We start from the raw sequence: 12387 nt of genomic DNA, 5'->3' as shown, positions 1-12387 counted from the left end.
TAAATATGTGTTTTTTAAAACATAATTACAGCCCTCTAACATGAACTATATCGTATTCTTGAGTGTGTTCTACTGTAGATTACAGTACTCACTGGTAGTGTCATTGCTATGGTTGTCACCCGGCCACTGCAACATGGATACTACCTGGAAATCCTCTAAATTAGAACTGGGCTTCCATGTGCTGAGTCTCGCCAATGTCATGTGGAGGTGATGAAGGTCATCAACAGAGTTCACCTCCACTTAGCATTGGTGCTAACAGCTGTTAATAGCTATTAGCATTACTTAGCGTCTCACATCTCAGCTTTTGATATCACTCAGGTAAATAATATTATTTAAAAAAAATACTTTGAATGATGTATTTTTATTTATTATTTAATTGTTTTAAATTTATTTATGGAGATGTGTTATTGATGAGGCAGGAGTTGAAGACAAAGTGCATCAAAAACTTGGTCAAATTGATTGTTTTTGGTGAAGCTAGCGCCAGGATTAGCCGCCGTGTTGTTAGCATTGTTAACCCCTAACCTCGAAAATCCCGCTCGGTGAATATTTTTCCGATCAAGTCAACATAATAAAGGAAAATAAGACAAATAACCTACAAGAATATATCGTGCGATGTAGTGAAGCGTGATGAGAGGGACGACTGTTCTCTGCTTGACTCGTTTTCTGTGTGGGAGAAACCAACTGTGCCCTCCTTTCTTCCCTCAGTCATTCCAGCGCCCACCAACCTGCACTTTGGAGGGGTGGGCCCCGACCACATCCGGGTCACATGGACCGTCCCCCACGTGGCGACCCCCAGCGACATCTCTCGCTTTGTCCTCCGCTACCACCCTGTGACCCGGGACCGTGACGTGAAGGAGGTCAATGTGGGCGGAGCCTCCAACACCTTCCTGCTGGAGAGTAAGACACTGCGACTCAAACAGGCCATTCTAAAATGTTGCAACGAGGCTTGGGGCGATACGGGCGATATATGAAAGCCATTTTTTTCCCCAGGCTTTCGCGGGCCACATAGAATGATGTGGCTGGCCAGAACTTGAGTTTGATACCTGTGATCAAGATGAATAAGAGTCACGATTCCAATGTGAATCTTTTTATTGAGCGCCCTACTAACCGCTACACTCCAGGTCTAGAGTGTAAACAGAGGAGCGCGGATCGATGCAACTATTGACAGAAACGATACCAAATATAGTATCTGCATATGTTGATACTCCAGGAATTATATTGTTATTTTGTGGTTTTAGTTATGTTTTCAAATAATTCCCTGGACACTGATATAAAAGCACGACCCAAATGATTTAATTGAGGAAATCATTTAATGGATATGGTTGCATCCTATATTTTTGTCTGAGTACAATAGTGATCAGAAATGTCATTATTCAATCATCCAAGTGTGAACAATGGATCGATAAACAAGTTTGTACGACAGATTAAAAGGAAGGTAAAGTATCTAAATAAGTGATGATGTAACAGAAGTGTAGATAGAATAGAATAGAATGGACTTTATTGTCATTATATTTGCATATAACGAGATTAAGGACTCCAATTTAAGGTGCGGTAGTGGAAACAAATATGGAATTAAAAAAAAATGACATAAGTAATAAAGATGAAAAATAAGAATTGAAATAAACAGACTACTATCCAATAAAAAACAATAAGCAATCCTGTACAATATACAAAACGATATACAAAATACTGTACAATATACAGAACAAAACAAGAGTACTGGAGTAATAAAGTGATGACAATCAGTGTGACATAGAAAACAAGCAGATATTAACAGTAAATTGGCAAGTATGAAAATAATAATTATATAATACAACTGAAAATGATGTAATATGTTACGTTACGTTAAGTTTTGTAATGGTTCTATTATGATTAGCATTCAAAATGTTACCATATTTTGCCGCACCCACTAAATTAACAAAACAACATTTTTAAATTCCATATATAAATCACACCGGATCATAAGTCGCAGATATATACTTATTGTGAAATGACTTATTTACACAGAAATATTTTCAAAATGTTTATTTACATTTATTTATTTATTTAAACGGTGTCTGTAACACGGCAGTAAAACGGCTGATTGAACAAAACAGAAGTCATGGTCAGCGCTCCAATCAGCTCCACGATGACGTTTTGGGTGAATTTACGAAAACTGAAAAAATACGAATGTAAGCTAATAATACTAACACAGACACATGGGAATGTGTTGGCTAACAACGCTAGTTTGATTACATCACAATAGCACATACAAATATGCATGAAAACACTCCTACAGACATCACACATGGGACACTTTAGTAAGTGAGAGTTGTTTTAGTTATATTGTAAAACTCACAAACGTTTGGAGTGATGAATGAAGAATCCATACGAGTAGAACCGTTATGGACGGCTATAGTTTTGGTTCAAGGCAATAAAACAGGAAGTGCATTGTCAACCCGCAATACCAGCAGTGAGCTAACTCGTCCAAAAGATGGCGCCGCAGCGCTAACAATAACAATTCACCGCTATACAATATCCTACCCTAATACCCTACTGTGCAATATTACAATACATCCCACACTGATTGTTATTACTCCGCTACTCTTGTCTTGTTCTGTATATTGTGCAGTATTTTGTAGATTGTACATTTGTAATGCACTTTACATTTGTTAAAATCTCAGTGCTACAAAGTATAGTAAAAAAAATAAAAAATAAAATAAAATAAAATAAAAAATAGAAAGTTAGAATATATAAAAATAAAAAAAAAATAGAAATGAAATCATGACACACACTAGATAAACACTAGATAAAACAGAAATATAGATCAAAATAGAAATAAAAGCATGAAAACACTGGATAAAACAGAGATAGGGTGAGAAGCTCTGCCATCCGCGGGGAGCTCAAAGTAAAGCCGCTGCTCCTCCACATGGAGAGGAGCCAGATGAGGTGGTTCGGGCATCTGGTCAGGATGCCACCCGAACGCCTCCCTAGGAAGGTGTTTAGGGCACGTCCGACTGGTAGGAGGCCGCGGGGAAGACCCAGGACACGTTGGGAAGACTATGTCTCCTGACTGGCCTGGGAACGCCTCGGGGTCCCACAGGAAGAGCCTGACAAAGTGGCTGGGGAGAGGGAAGTGTGGGCTTCCCTGCTTAGGCTGCTGCCCCCGCGACCCGACCTCGGATAAGCGGAAGAAGATGGATGGATGGATGGAAGAAGGCAGAGAAATTAGATAAAAGCTGACTTAGACTTAGACTTAGAAAATCTTTATTGTCCGTGAGGGGCAATTTGGTTTGCAGCAGTAGTCATTAAAAAACAAGGTTCAACAGTAAAACAAGGTACAACAGTAAAAAACAAGGTACAACAGTAAAAACGAGGTACAACAGTAAAAACAAGGTACAACAGTAAAACAAGGTACAAATACATAAAATACATACAACATACAAACCATCATGAAGGCATTGAGCTAAAACCTAAAAAACTAAAAACATTTGTAAAACAATAAAAATTAAAGGTGCAAGCAGCATTGGTCGGGCCCGCGTATTTGGCAGGTGCTAGTCCTAAGTGTCCCAATACTTTTGTTCAGTTTTCGTCATAAGTGTCCCAATACTTTTGTCTACTTTTAGTCCGAATTGTCCCAATACTTTTGTGTAGTGTACCTACCTTGTCTGCATTGTGTGGGCACGTTGGTGCTTCCTGCTTTTAAGCAGCCTTCTTGAAAAAACAGCAGCATCAGCGCAGCGGCTCTTTGAAGGGTCATAAAATCAAAACCGGAGCCGGTATTAAAACTCTTTCGATAACTTTTAATCAAAAGGGTTCAATCTCTCTCCTGTGTTAGTTTGAAGCCGAAACAACAAACACGCTCAGAGGAGATAATGTTTGAAGAAAGGTGACCGGTTTTTACAAAAATGTTGTGTTGAAGGGGGAATAGCAAGCTTCTTGTAGATTTTTGCTGGGGGTTGTCAATTTATGAAATGTAGGTCTAAATGAGACCTATGGAGAGGATTTTGTTTCATGTCTCTCCGACCTTCCCAGTGGGAGTTACAGGCAGTTTTGTCATTTTTTTCTCCCGAGGAGCAGTTTTTTCTCCGTTTTATTCAAAAATTGCTCTAGAGCGCAATTTCTAAATTTGGGGTTAGTTTTTTTTATTAGATCACAATTTTTGCCAGTCCTGATGTGTGCGTTCAGTTTGGGGAGTTTTGAAGCATGTTAAGGGGGTCAAATTACAGCTCAAAAAGGCAAAAGTGACTGTTTTTAGTACTTTTTTGTCTTGAAGGGGGAATTGCCAACTTCCTGTTGATTTTTGCCCGAGGATATACAATTATGAAAACTAGGTCTAAGTCCAACCTACATAGAGGTTTTTGTTTCATGTCTCTCCGACCTTCCCAGTGGGAGTTACAGGCAGTTTTGTCATTTTTTTCTCCCGAGAAGCAGTTTTTTCTCCGTTTTATTCAAAAATTGCTCTAGAGCGCAATTTTTAAATTTGGGGTTAGGTTTTTTTATTAGATCACAATTTTTGCCAGTCTTGATGTGTGCGTTCAGTTTGGTGAGTTTTGAAGCATGTTAAGGGGGTCAAATTACAGCTGAAAAAGGCAAAAGTGACTGTTTTTAGTACTTTTTTGTCTTGAAGGGGGAATTGCCAACTTCCTGTTGATTTTTGCCCGAGGATATACAATTATGAAAACTAGGTCTAAGTCAAACCTACATAGAGGTTTTTGTTTCATGTCTCTCCGACCTTCCTAGTGGGAGTTACAGGCAGTCTAGTTTTTTTTTTTCCTAGGGGGGCGCTAGAGCGCAATTTTGAGTTTTGGGGTTCGTTTTTTTTATTAAAAGACAATTTTCGCAGGTCCTGATGTGTGGGTCAAATATGGTGAGTTTTGAAGCATGTTAAGTGGGTCAAATTAGTGCTCAAAGAGGCGGCGGAAGAATAATAATAAAGAAAGAATAAAACCTTACAAATTCAATAGGTCCTTATGTCCCATTGCATAAGGACTCCCTGTGGGAGTCCTTATGCAATGGGACATGCGGGCCCTAACTAATCATCACACGTGGCTTCCCACTAAAGTGACTGCGTAGCAGCTAAGCTTGTTTAAGAAGCTCATTGATAAAGTCAACAGCTGAGGGAACAAAGGATCTTATGGATCTGTTGTTTTTGGCCTTTCTATTAGTAGGGTCTGTTTAGCTGTGCTAAAAAGGCTTTTTAGTCCCTTCTTAAAACGGTCGACTGACTGTGGTGCTCTCAGATGGTCGGGGAGAGCGTTCCAAAGTTCGGGAGCGGTCGAGCAGAAAGCCCGGCGGCCCATAGATTGTAACTTTGTCCTGATGGCTTTGAGGAGCGGAGGTTGAGGGGAAACTATCCCATATTTGTTTCCACTACCGCACCTTAAATTGGAGTCCTTAATCTCGTTATATGCAAATATAATGACTAGGGCTGCAGCTAACGATTATTTTTCTATCGATTAATCTATAGATTATTTTTTCGATTAATCGGTTAATCTATAGATTATTTTTTTCGATTAATCTATATATTATTTTTCCTTTTACCGATTATTTTTTTTATTTAAAATGAAGAGGAAAAAATAAATGTAGGCCAGTTTTTTCAAAAGGCATGGCTTTTATTTACAAAAAAAAAAGTATGGCCACTCAGTCAACATTGACAACAACATGACAAAATATTCTGTAACAATGTAAACATTTAAAACTTTTAACATTTAACAAAATTAAAAGTAGTTTATTTGCTTTTTAATGTGCAAATATAAAAGTAAACATCCAGTGCAAATCTTAATATTCTGCAATAGTATAAGCATTTCAAAAGTAAAAGTATTGCTTATTTTGCTTTAAAATGTGCAAAAATAAAGATAAACATCCAATACAAAAAAGTGCAAAACGGAAATATTCTGTAACAAGTGTAAACATTTCAACAAAAGTAAAAGTATTGCTTATTTGCTAAAATGTGCAAAAATAAAGCTAAACATCCAATACAAAAAAGTGTACAGTGTAAACATTTCAACAAAAGTAAAAGTATTGCTTATTTTGCTTAATAACACAACAATGATAGTATGATTAAAGTGAAAGTTAATTGTTGGTTTGTACATAGTATATGTAACTGTTAATGTTGTAAAAGGTATTTGCACAACTAATTAACATTAGCGTTTGTGACACGTCTTGTGCCGTGGGGTTCTTTCAGGACCGACAGACTGAACGCCAGACGGCTTTGCCAGGTTTACAATCTTTTAATTTTACACAAAGTCTTTTCTCTTCCAACTCTTTTCTCTTTCTTTCCTCGCTTTTCAGCTCCTCTTCCTCGCTCGCTCGGATCGCGCACCTGGGCACGATTGCGGCGTCGCTCCCGGCGCGCCCCGCCTCGCAGCTCGCTCGCCGCCGCCGCCTCTCCACAGCGTTAAAGAGGAGCGCGTCTTTGTAAACACTGAACAGGCACGCCAAACGCGCCTCTCAGAGCGAAACGGTGCTTTAGTTTATGAATTTACAACGCAGATACAAATGACACATTCATGTTTTTGTGTAATAATGACAACGTATACGCACGCGGACGATTGACTTGGTGATGGCAAGAACGCTGTCGGTTTTCTTTTCAAATGTTCGTTCATAGCCGTTGTGCTGCTATGATAGGCCATTTCCGCTCGACACAGTGTGCATACAACAACATTATTAGGCCGTTTATTGAAATACTCCCACACTTTTGACGACTTTTGGCGTGCTTTTTTCCCCTCGCTCGCACCGTCTGCTTTGCGCTCCGCCATGACAGTAGTGTGACGTAAATATGCGACGCGCCGACGCACAAAAACGGCGTCGACGTATTTACGTAACCGATGACGTCGACGCGTCGTTTCAGCCTTAATAATGACAATAAAGTCCATTCTATTCTATTCTAATAGCAGGCCAATTAAGTGTCCTTGCATGTGTTTGACTAAAACTTTGTCAGCGAAGAAAAATCCTTAAGTTAGCCGCAGAGTTCAAAGGAAAACAATTATTTGATGGTATATCGCGATATCATTTCAGACCGTATCGCCCAGCCCTAGTTGCAATATGACAAGGATACAAGAAGCGGTTTGTAGTACTCCATGTGTACCCTGACCCTCCCATGCAGACCTTCACCCTGACACGGAGTACCGCATCAGCGTGGTCTACATGTACGGCGAGAGAGAGAGTAACCCTGCCTCAGGAACTCAGAGGACCGGTGAGTCTCCCGTCCGCGATATCAAAGTGTGGACATTGTATCCACGTTGATGGTGTCCCTCCCGTCGCAGCTCTGGATTCCCCTAGCGGTCTGGTCTTCTCCGAGGTCCAGACCAACTCCTTCACCATCCACTGGCGCCCTCCCACCGCCTCCATCACGGGGTACCGCGTCCGCCACCAGAGGACCAGCGGCGGGCGGGCCAAGGACGAGAGACTTCCTCCCAGCAGGACTCATTTCACTCTGACCGGCCTGGCACCGGAGACGGAGTACATCATCGAGGTCTACGCCGTCAACAACAACCAGGAGAGCGCCCCCGTGACCGCCACTCAGGCCACCAGTGAGTGTTGGCGCACTGTCAGGTCCACTTCCTGCTCCGTGCCTTCAACACGATGCTTCTTCTTCGCAGTTTCTGACGCCCCCACGGACCTGGAGGTCATGTCCTCCACACCCACCACCATCACCATCCGCTGGGACGCTCCCTCGGTCTCAGTCAAGCAGTACCGGATCACCTATGGAGGAACAGGTCTGGTCCTCACTTCTCATTTGTCCCGACAAGGAAGTCTCAGCTCTCAGGAATAATGTTAGACATGCAGCCATTAATGCAGCGTTTCTCAAAGTGTGGGGAATAGAGACATGACAGGTGGGGCGCGAGGAACGGGAGGAAATTTCACTTTAAATTTTTTTTTTATTATTATATTCTTAGATTTTTTTTTTTACTATGCTTTCATTTTCTATACACACTGTAAATCACTTTGTGATTCTGTCTGTGAAATCCGCTATATAAATAAATGGAAATTACCGGTACTTATTTTTACTGTAGGCTTTATATTTCTCGGTACGAGCGAAAGTTTGACAGACATAGCAACAGTAACTAATGGGGGCGGGGCTAAGCGGAACAAACTTTCGCGCGGATTGGTAGCAGGCTAATGTGTGGACCACAATTACACAAATATATACATTTGTGACTCGCACCTCAAAGGTCGTCGAAGCCAGAGCCAGCGCCTGCAGAGAAAGAAAAATGTGACGGGCACACACTGTGTCATTCACCGGGAAGCACTCGCGTCAAGGCAGCTCAGCCCCGAACTCAATGAGGTTTTAACAGATGTTGTGAGCGCGGTAAATTTGATCAAAACACGACCACTGAAAGTGCGACTGTTCTCTGCACTGTGTGAGGAAATGGGAGCTGATCATACAGCCGTGCTGTTTCACAGTGAAGCAAGGTGGCTCTCCTGGGGCAAAGTGCTGTCACTTGCCCTGTCTTGCCAAATGCATAGCTCCTCCTTTTTTTTTTGCAAAGATTGCAAAGTGGCACATTTATTGTATTTATTATTGAACTTGATGCAAGTTATTTGATTTATTATTGAACTTGATGCAAGTTATAACACTTTTTTTGATTTATTATTGAACTTGATGCAAGTTATAACACTTTTGTTTTATTTATTATTGAACTTGATGCAAGTTATAACACTTTTTTTGATTTATTATTGAACTTGATGCAAGTTATTTGATTTATTATTGAACTTGATGCAAGTTATAACACTTTTATTTGATTTATTATTGAACTTGATGCAAGTTATAACACTTTTTTTTATTTATTATTGAACTTGATGCAAGTTATAACACTTTGTTTGATTTATTATTGAACTTGATGCAAGTTATAACACTTATTTGATTTATTATTGAACGTGATGCAAGTTATAACACTTTTTTTGATTTATTATTGAACTTGATGCAAGTTATAACACTTTGTTTGATTTATTATTGAACTTGATGCAAGTTATAACACTTATTTGATTTATTATTGAACTTGATTCAAGTTATAACACTTTTTTTGATTTATTATTGAACGTGATGCAAGTTATAACACTTTTTTTGATTTATTATTGAACTTGATGCAAGTTATAACACTTATTTGATTTATTATTGAACTTGATTCAAGTTATAACACTTTTTTTGATTTATTATTGAACGTGATGCAAGTTATAACACTTTTTTTGATTTATTATTGAACTTGATGCAAGTTATAACACTTATTTGATTTATTATTGAACTTGATTCAAGTTATAACACTTTTTTTGATTTATTATTGAACTTGATGCAAGTTATTTGATTTATTATTGAACTTGATGCAAGTTATAACACTTTTATTTGATTTATTATTGAACTTGATGCAAGTTATAACACTTTTTTTTATTTATTATTGAACTTGATGCAAGTTATAACACTTTGTTTGATTTATTATTGAACTTGATGCAAGTTATAACACTTATTTGATTTATTATTGAACGTGATGCAAGTTATAACACTTTTTTTGATTTATTATTGAACTTGATGCAAGTTATAACACTTTGTTTGATTTATTATTGAACTTGATGCAAGTTATAACACTTATTTGATTTATTATTGAACTTGATTCAAGTTATAACACTTTTTTTGATTTATTATTGAACGTGATGCAAGTTATAACACTTTTTTTGATTTATTATTGAACTTGATGCAAGTTATAACACTTATTTGATTTATTATTGAACTTGATTCAAGTTATAACACTTTTTTTGATTTATTATTGAACGTGATGCAAGTTATAACACTTTTTTTGATTTATTATTGAACTTGATGCAAGTTATAACACTTTTGTTTTATTTATTATTGAACTTGATGGAAGTTATTTTATTTATTATTGAACTTGATGCAAGTTGTACCACAGCTGCACAGTTATTTTATTTATCATTGAACTTGATGTTATTTTATGTTATTGAGTTTGAACAACTTGATGTTCAATAAATTTGAAAATGTTAAAGCTTGGCATTAGCGCTCTGTTGGAGCGATGGGGGCAGGTGGGGCTTGAAAACTCCCCCTTGTCCAAAGTGGGGGATGACAAAAAAAGTTTGAGAACCACTGCATTAATGTCACTTATAGCATTATAAAATATTGGTATCATCCCAATACAGGGTTGTAAGGTACACCGGTACTAGTATAGTATCACAGTACTGAAGAATCCAAAACGGTACTATACTCTCTTTGAAAAGTACCGGTTCGCCTTTTTTTTTTTTTTTTACAGACATAACGCCTCGTCATCACGTCATGACATTGCTGGTTTTAGGAGCAGAGGAGCATGTACGGCAGCGCACACACACAGAGTACTTACAAGCAGACACAGTGTGTAGACAGAAAAGCCAGAACGGACGCATTTTGGTGTAAAAAGTAAAGATAAAGGTGAAGTTATAACACATCCATCCGCAGTCGGCAGTGTTCTAGCTACTTCTAAATCACTAATCCTCGTCTCCATGGCGACAAATAAAGTTGTTTCTTACAAGTACGTTTATCACTGGAGGATGAGGAATAGCTAAACATGCTTCACTACACACCGTAGCTCACCGGCGTCACAATGTAAACAAACGCCATTGGTGGATCTACACCTGACATCCACTGTAATGATACCAAGTACAATCGGGTATCTAGTCGATACTGCTATGATTACATCCATATCTTTTATCGTCACAAAATCTTTTTTCCTTTTTTGTTTATAAAGTCGGGAAATATGTCCCTGGACACATGAGGACTTTGAATATGACCAATGTATGATCCTGTAACTACTTGGTATCACATCCATACCTAAATGTGTGGTATCATCCAAAACTAAAGTGTGGTATCAAAGAAGAGAAGAATAAGTGATGATTACATTTTTGATTTCCAGGCGGCGAGGCTCCTCAAGAGTTCAGCATCCCAGGTACTCAGACCACGGCCACCATCACTGGTCTGCACCCAGGCACTGACTACACCATCACGGTCTACGCCGTCACGGGGCGAGGAGATAGCCCCTCCTCCAACACCCCCGTCTACGTCACACACAAGACCGGTAAGGAAAGTACACCACTTTGGAGTAGTTCCGCTCGGGCGTGACCGAGTTTTTTCCTCATGTGCCGTAGACATCGAGGCCCCCGGGAACATGGACGTGACCGACGTGAGCGACAACGCCATCACGGTGCGCTGGTCGCCTGCTCGCGGACCCATCACGGGCTACAGGGTGACGGGGGTCCCCAAGGACGGTCAGGGACCGGCCTACTCCAAGGACGTGTCTCCTGGTAGGACTTGGTCATCTTTCTTTACGCCTCCTCATAATGCTGACCCGATACAACTTCTACACTGCCGATACCATACTTTAGTATTGATCTTAGTCCAAAATGAGCAGGAATCATACACCTAAAGCTCATGACGTCAGAAGTTGAATAATGCGGACACATTTGTTACTGGGCACTTTCTGACCCGCTTCTGCCTCAAAGACTTTGTATGTGTGAGTAATATGTAGCTATAATTATTGAATACTTTTATTGTTCAATAATTATTACCTACATCTAGCTTGTGTGCTATTGTGTGCTTAGCTGTTGTGTAGCTGCTAGCTCCTAGTAGCTGTTGCCTAGCATGTTTAAATAACTTTAGTCAAATAGAAGAAATTGTGTGTTTATTGGAGGACATTGTCTGTCATCTTTGTACAAGTAAACACTCTGCTTGTATCGCACATGATATCACACACAGGTAAACACTCTGCTTGAATCGCACATGATATCACACACACAAGTAAACACTGCTTGTATCGCACATGATGTCACACACACAAGTAAACACACTGATTGTCTACCCCAGGGCAGCTGTGGCTATGAAAGTAGCTTACCACCACCAGGTGTGAACGATTGATGGGTTCTACATGTAAAGCGACTTTGGGTACTTAGAAAAGTGCTATATAAATCCCAGTTATTATTATTATTATTGTATCGCACATGATATCACACACAAGTAAACACGCCGCAGGACTGCTAGTATCGCACATGATATCACACACAAGTAAACACGCCGCAGGACTGCTAGTATCGCACATGATATCACACACAAGTAAACATGCTGCAGGACTGCTTGTATCGCACATGATGTCACACACACAAGTAAACACACTGATTATATCGCACATGATATCACACACAAGAAAACACGCCGCAGGACTGCTTGTATCGCACATGATATCACACACAAGCAAACACGCTGCAGCACTGCTTGTATCGCACATGATATCACACACAAGTAAACACGCCGCAGGACTGCTTGTATCGCCCATGATATCACACACAAGCAAACACGCCGCAGGACTGCTTGTATCGCACATGATATCACACACAAGCAAACACGCCGCAGGACTGCTTGTATCGCACATGATA

General features: G+C 39.6%; 1 protein-coding gene across 3 annotated transcripts in view; it reads left to right on the top strand.

Moving 5' to 3' along the window:
- The window catches only part of fn1b (fibronectin 1b), a 142748-nt gene that overhangs the window by 99189 nt on the left and 31172 nt on the right, over positions 1–12387 (top strand). For all 3 annotated transcript variants that reach the window (XR_012050846.1, XM_061974613.2, XM_061974614.2), the window contains 6 exons: positions 706–897; positions 7088–7177; positions 7248–7514; positions 7584–7700; positions 10875–11036; positions 11107–11262. Coding sequence is in view for 2 of the 3 variants with exons in the window: in XM_061974613.2 (XP_061830597.1) it covers positions 706–897; positions 7088–7177; positions 7248–7514; positions 7584–7700; positions 10875–11036; positions 11107–11262 (984 nt within the window). In the remaining variant the exon portion in view is untranslated. The remainder of the gene's footprint in view (positions 1–705; positions 898–7087; positions 7178–7247; positions 7515–7583; positions 7701–10874; positions 11037–11106; positions 11263–12387) is intronic.

The sequence above is a fragment of the Nerophis lumbriciformis genome, linkage group LG15 (assembly GCF_033978685.3).
Source record: "Nerophis lumbriciformis linkage group LG15, RoL_Nlum_v2.1, whole genome shotgun sequence".
NCBI lineage: Eukaryota > Metazoa > Chordata > Actinopteri > Syngnathiformes > Syngnathidae > Nerophis > Nerophis lumbriciformis.
Note: the sequence above shows the minus strand (reverse complement) of the source record. Positions and strands in the feature narration are given on the sequence as shown.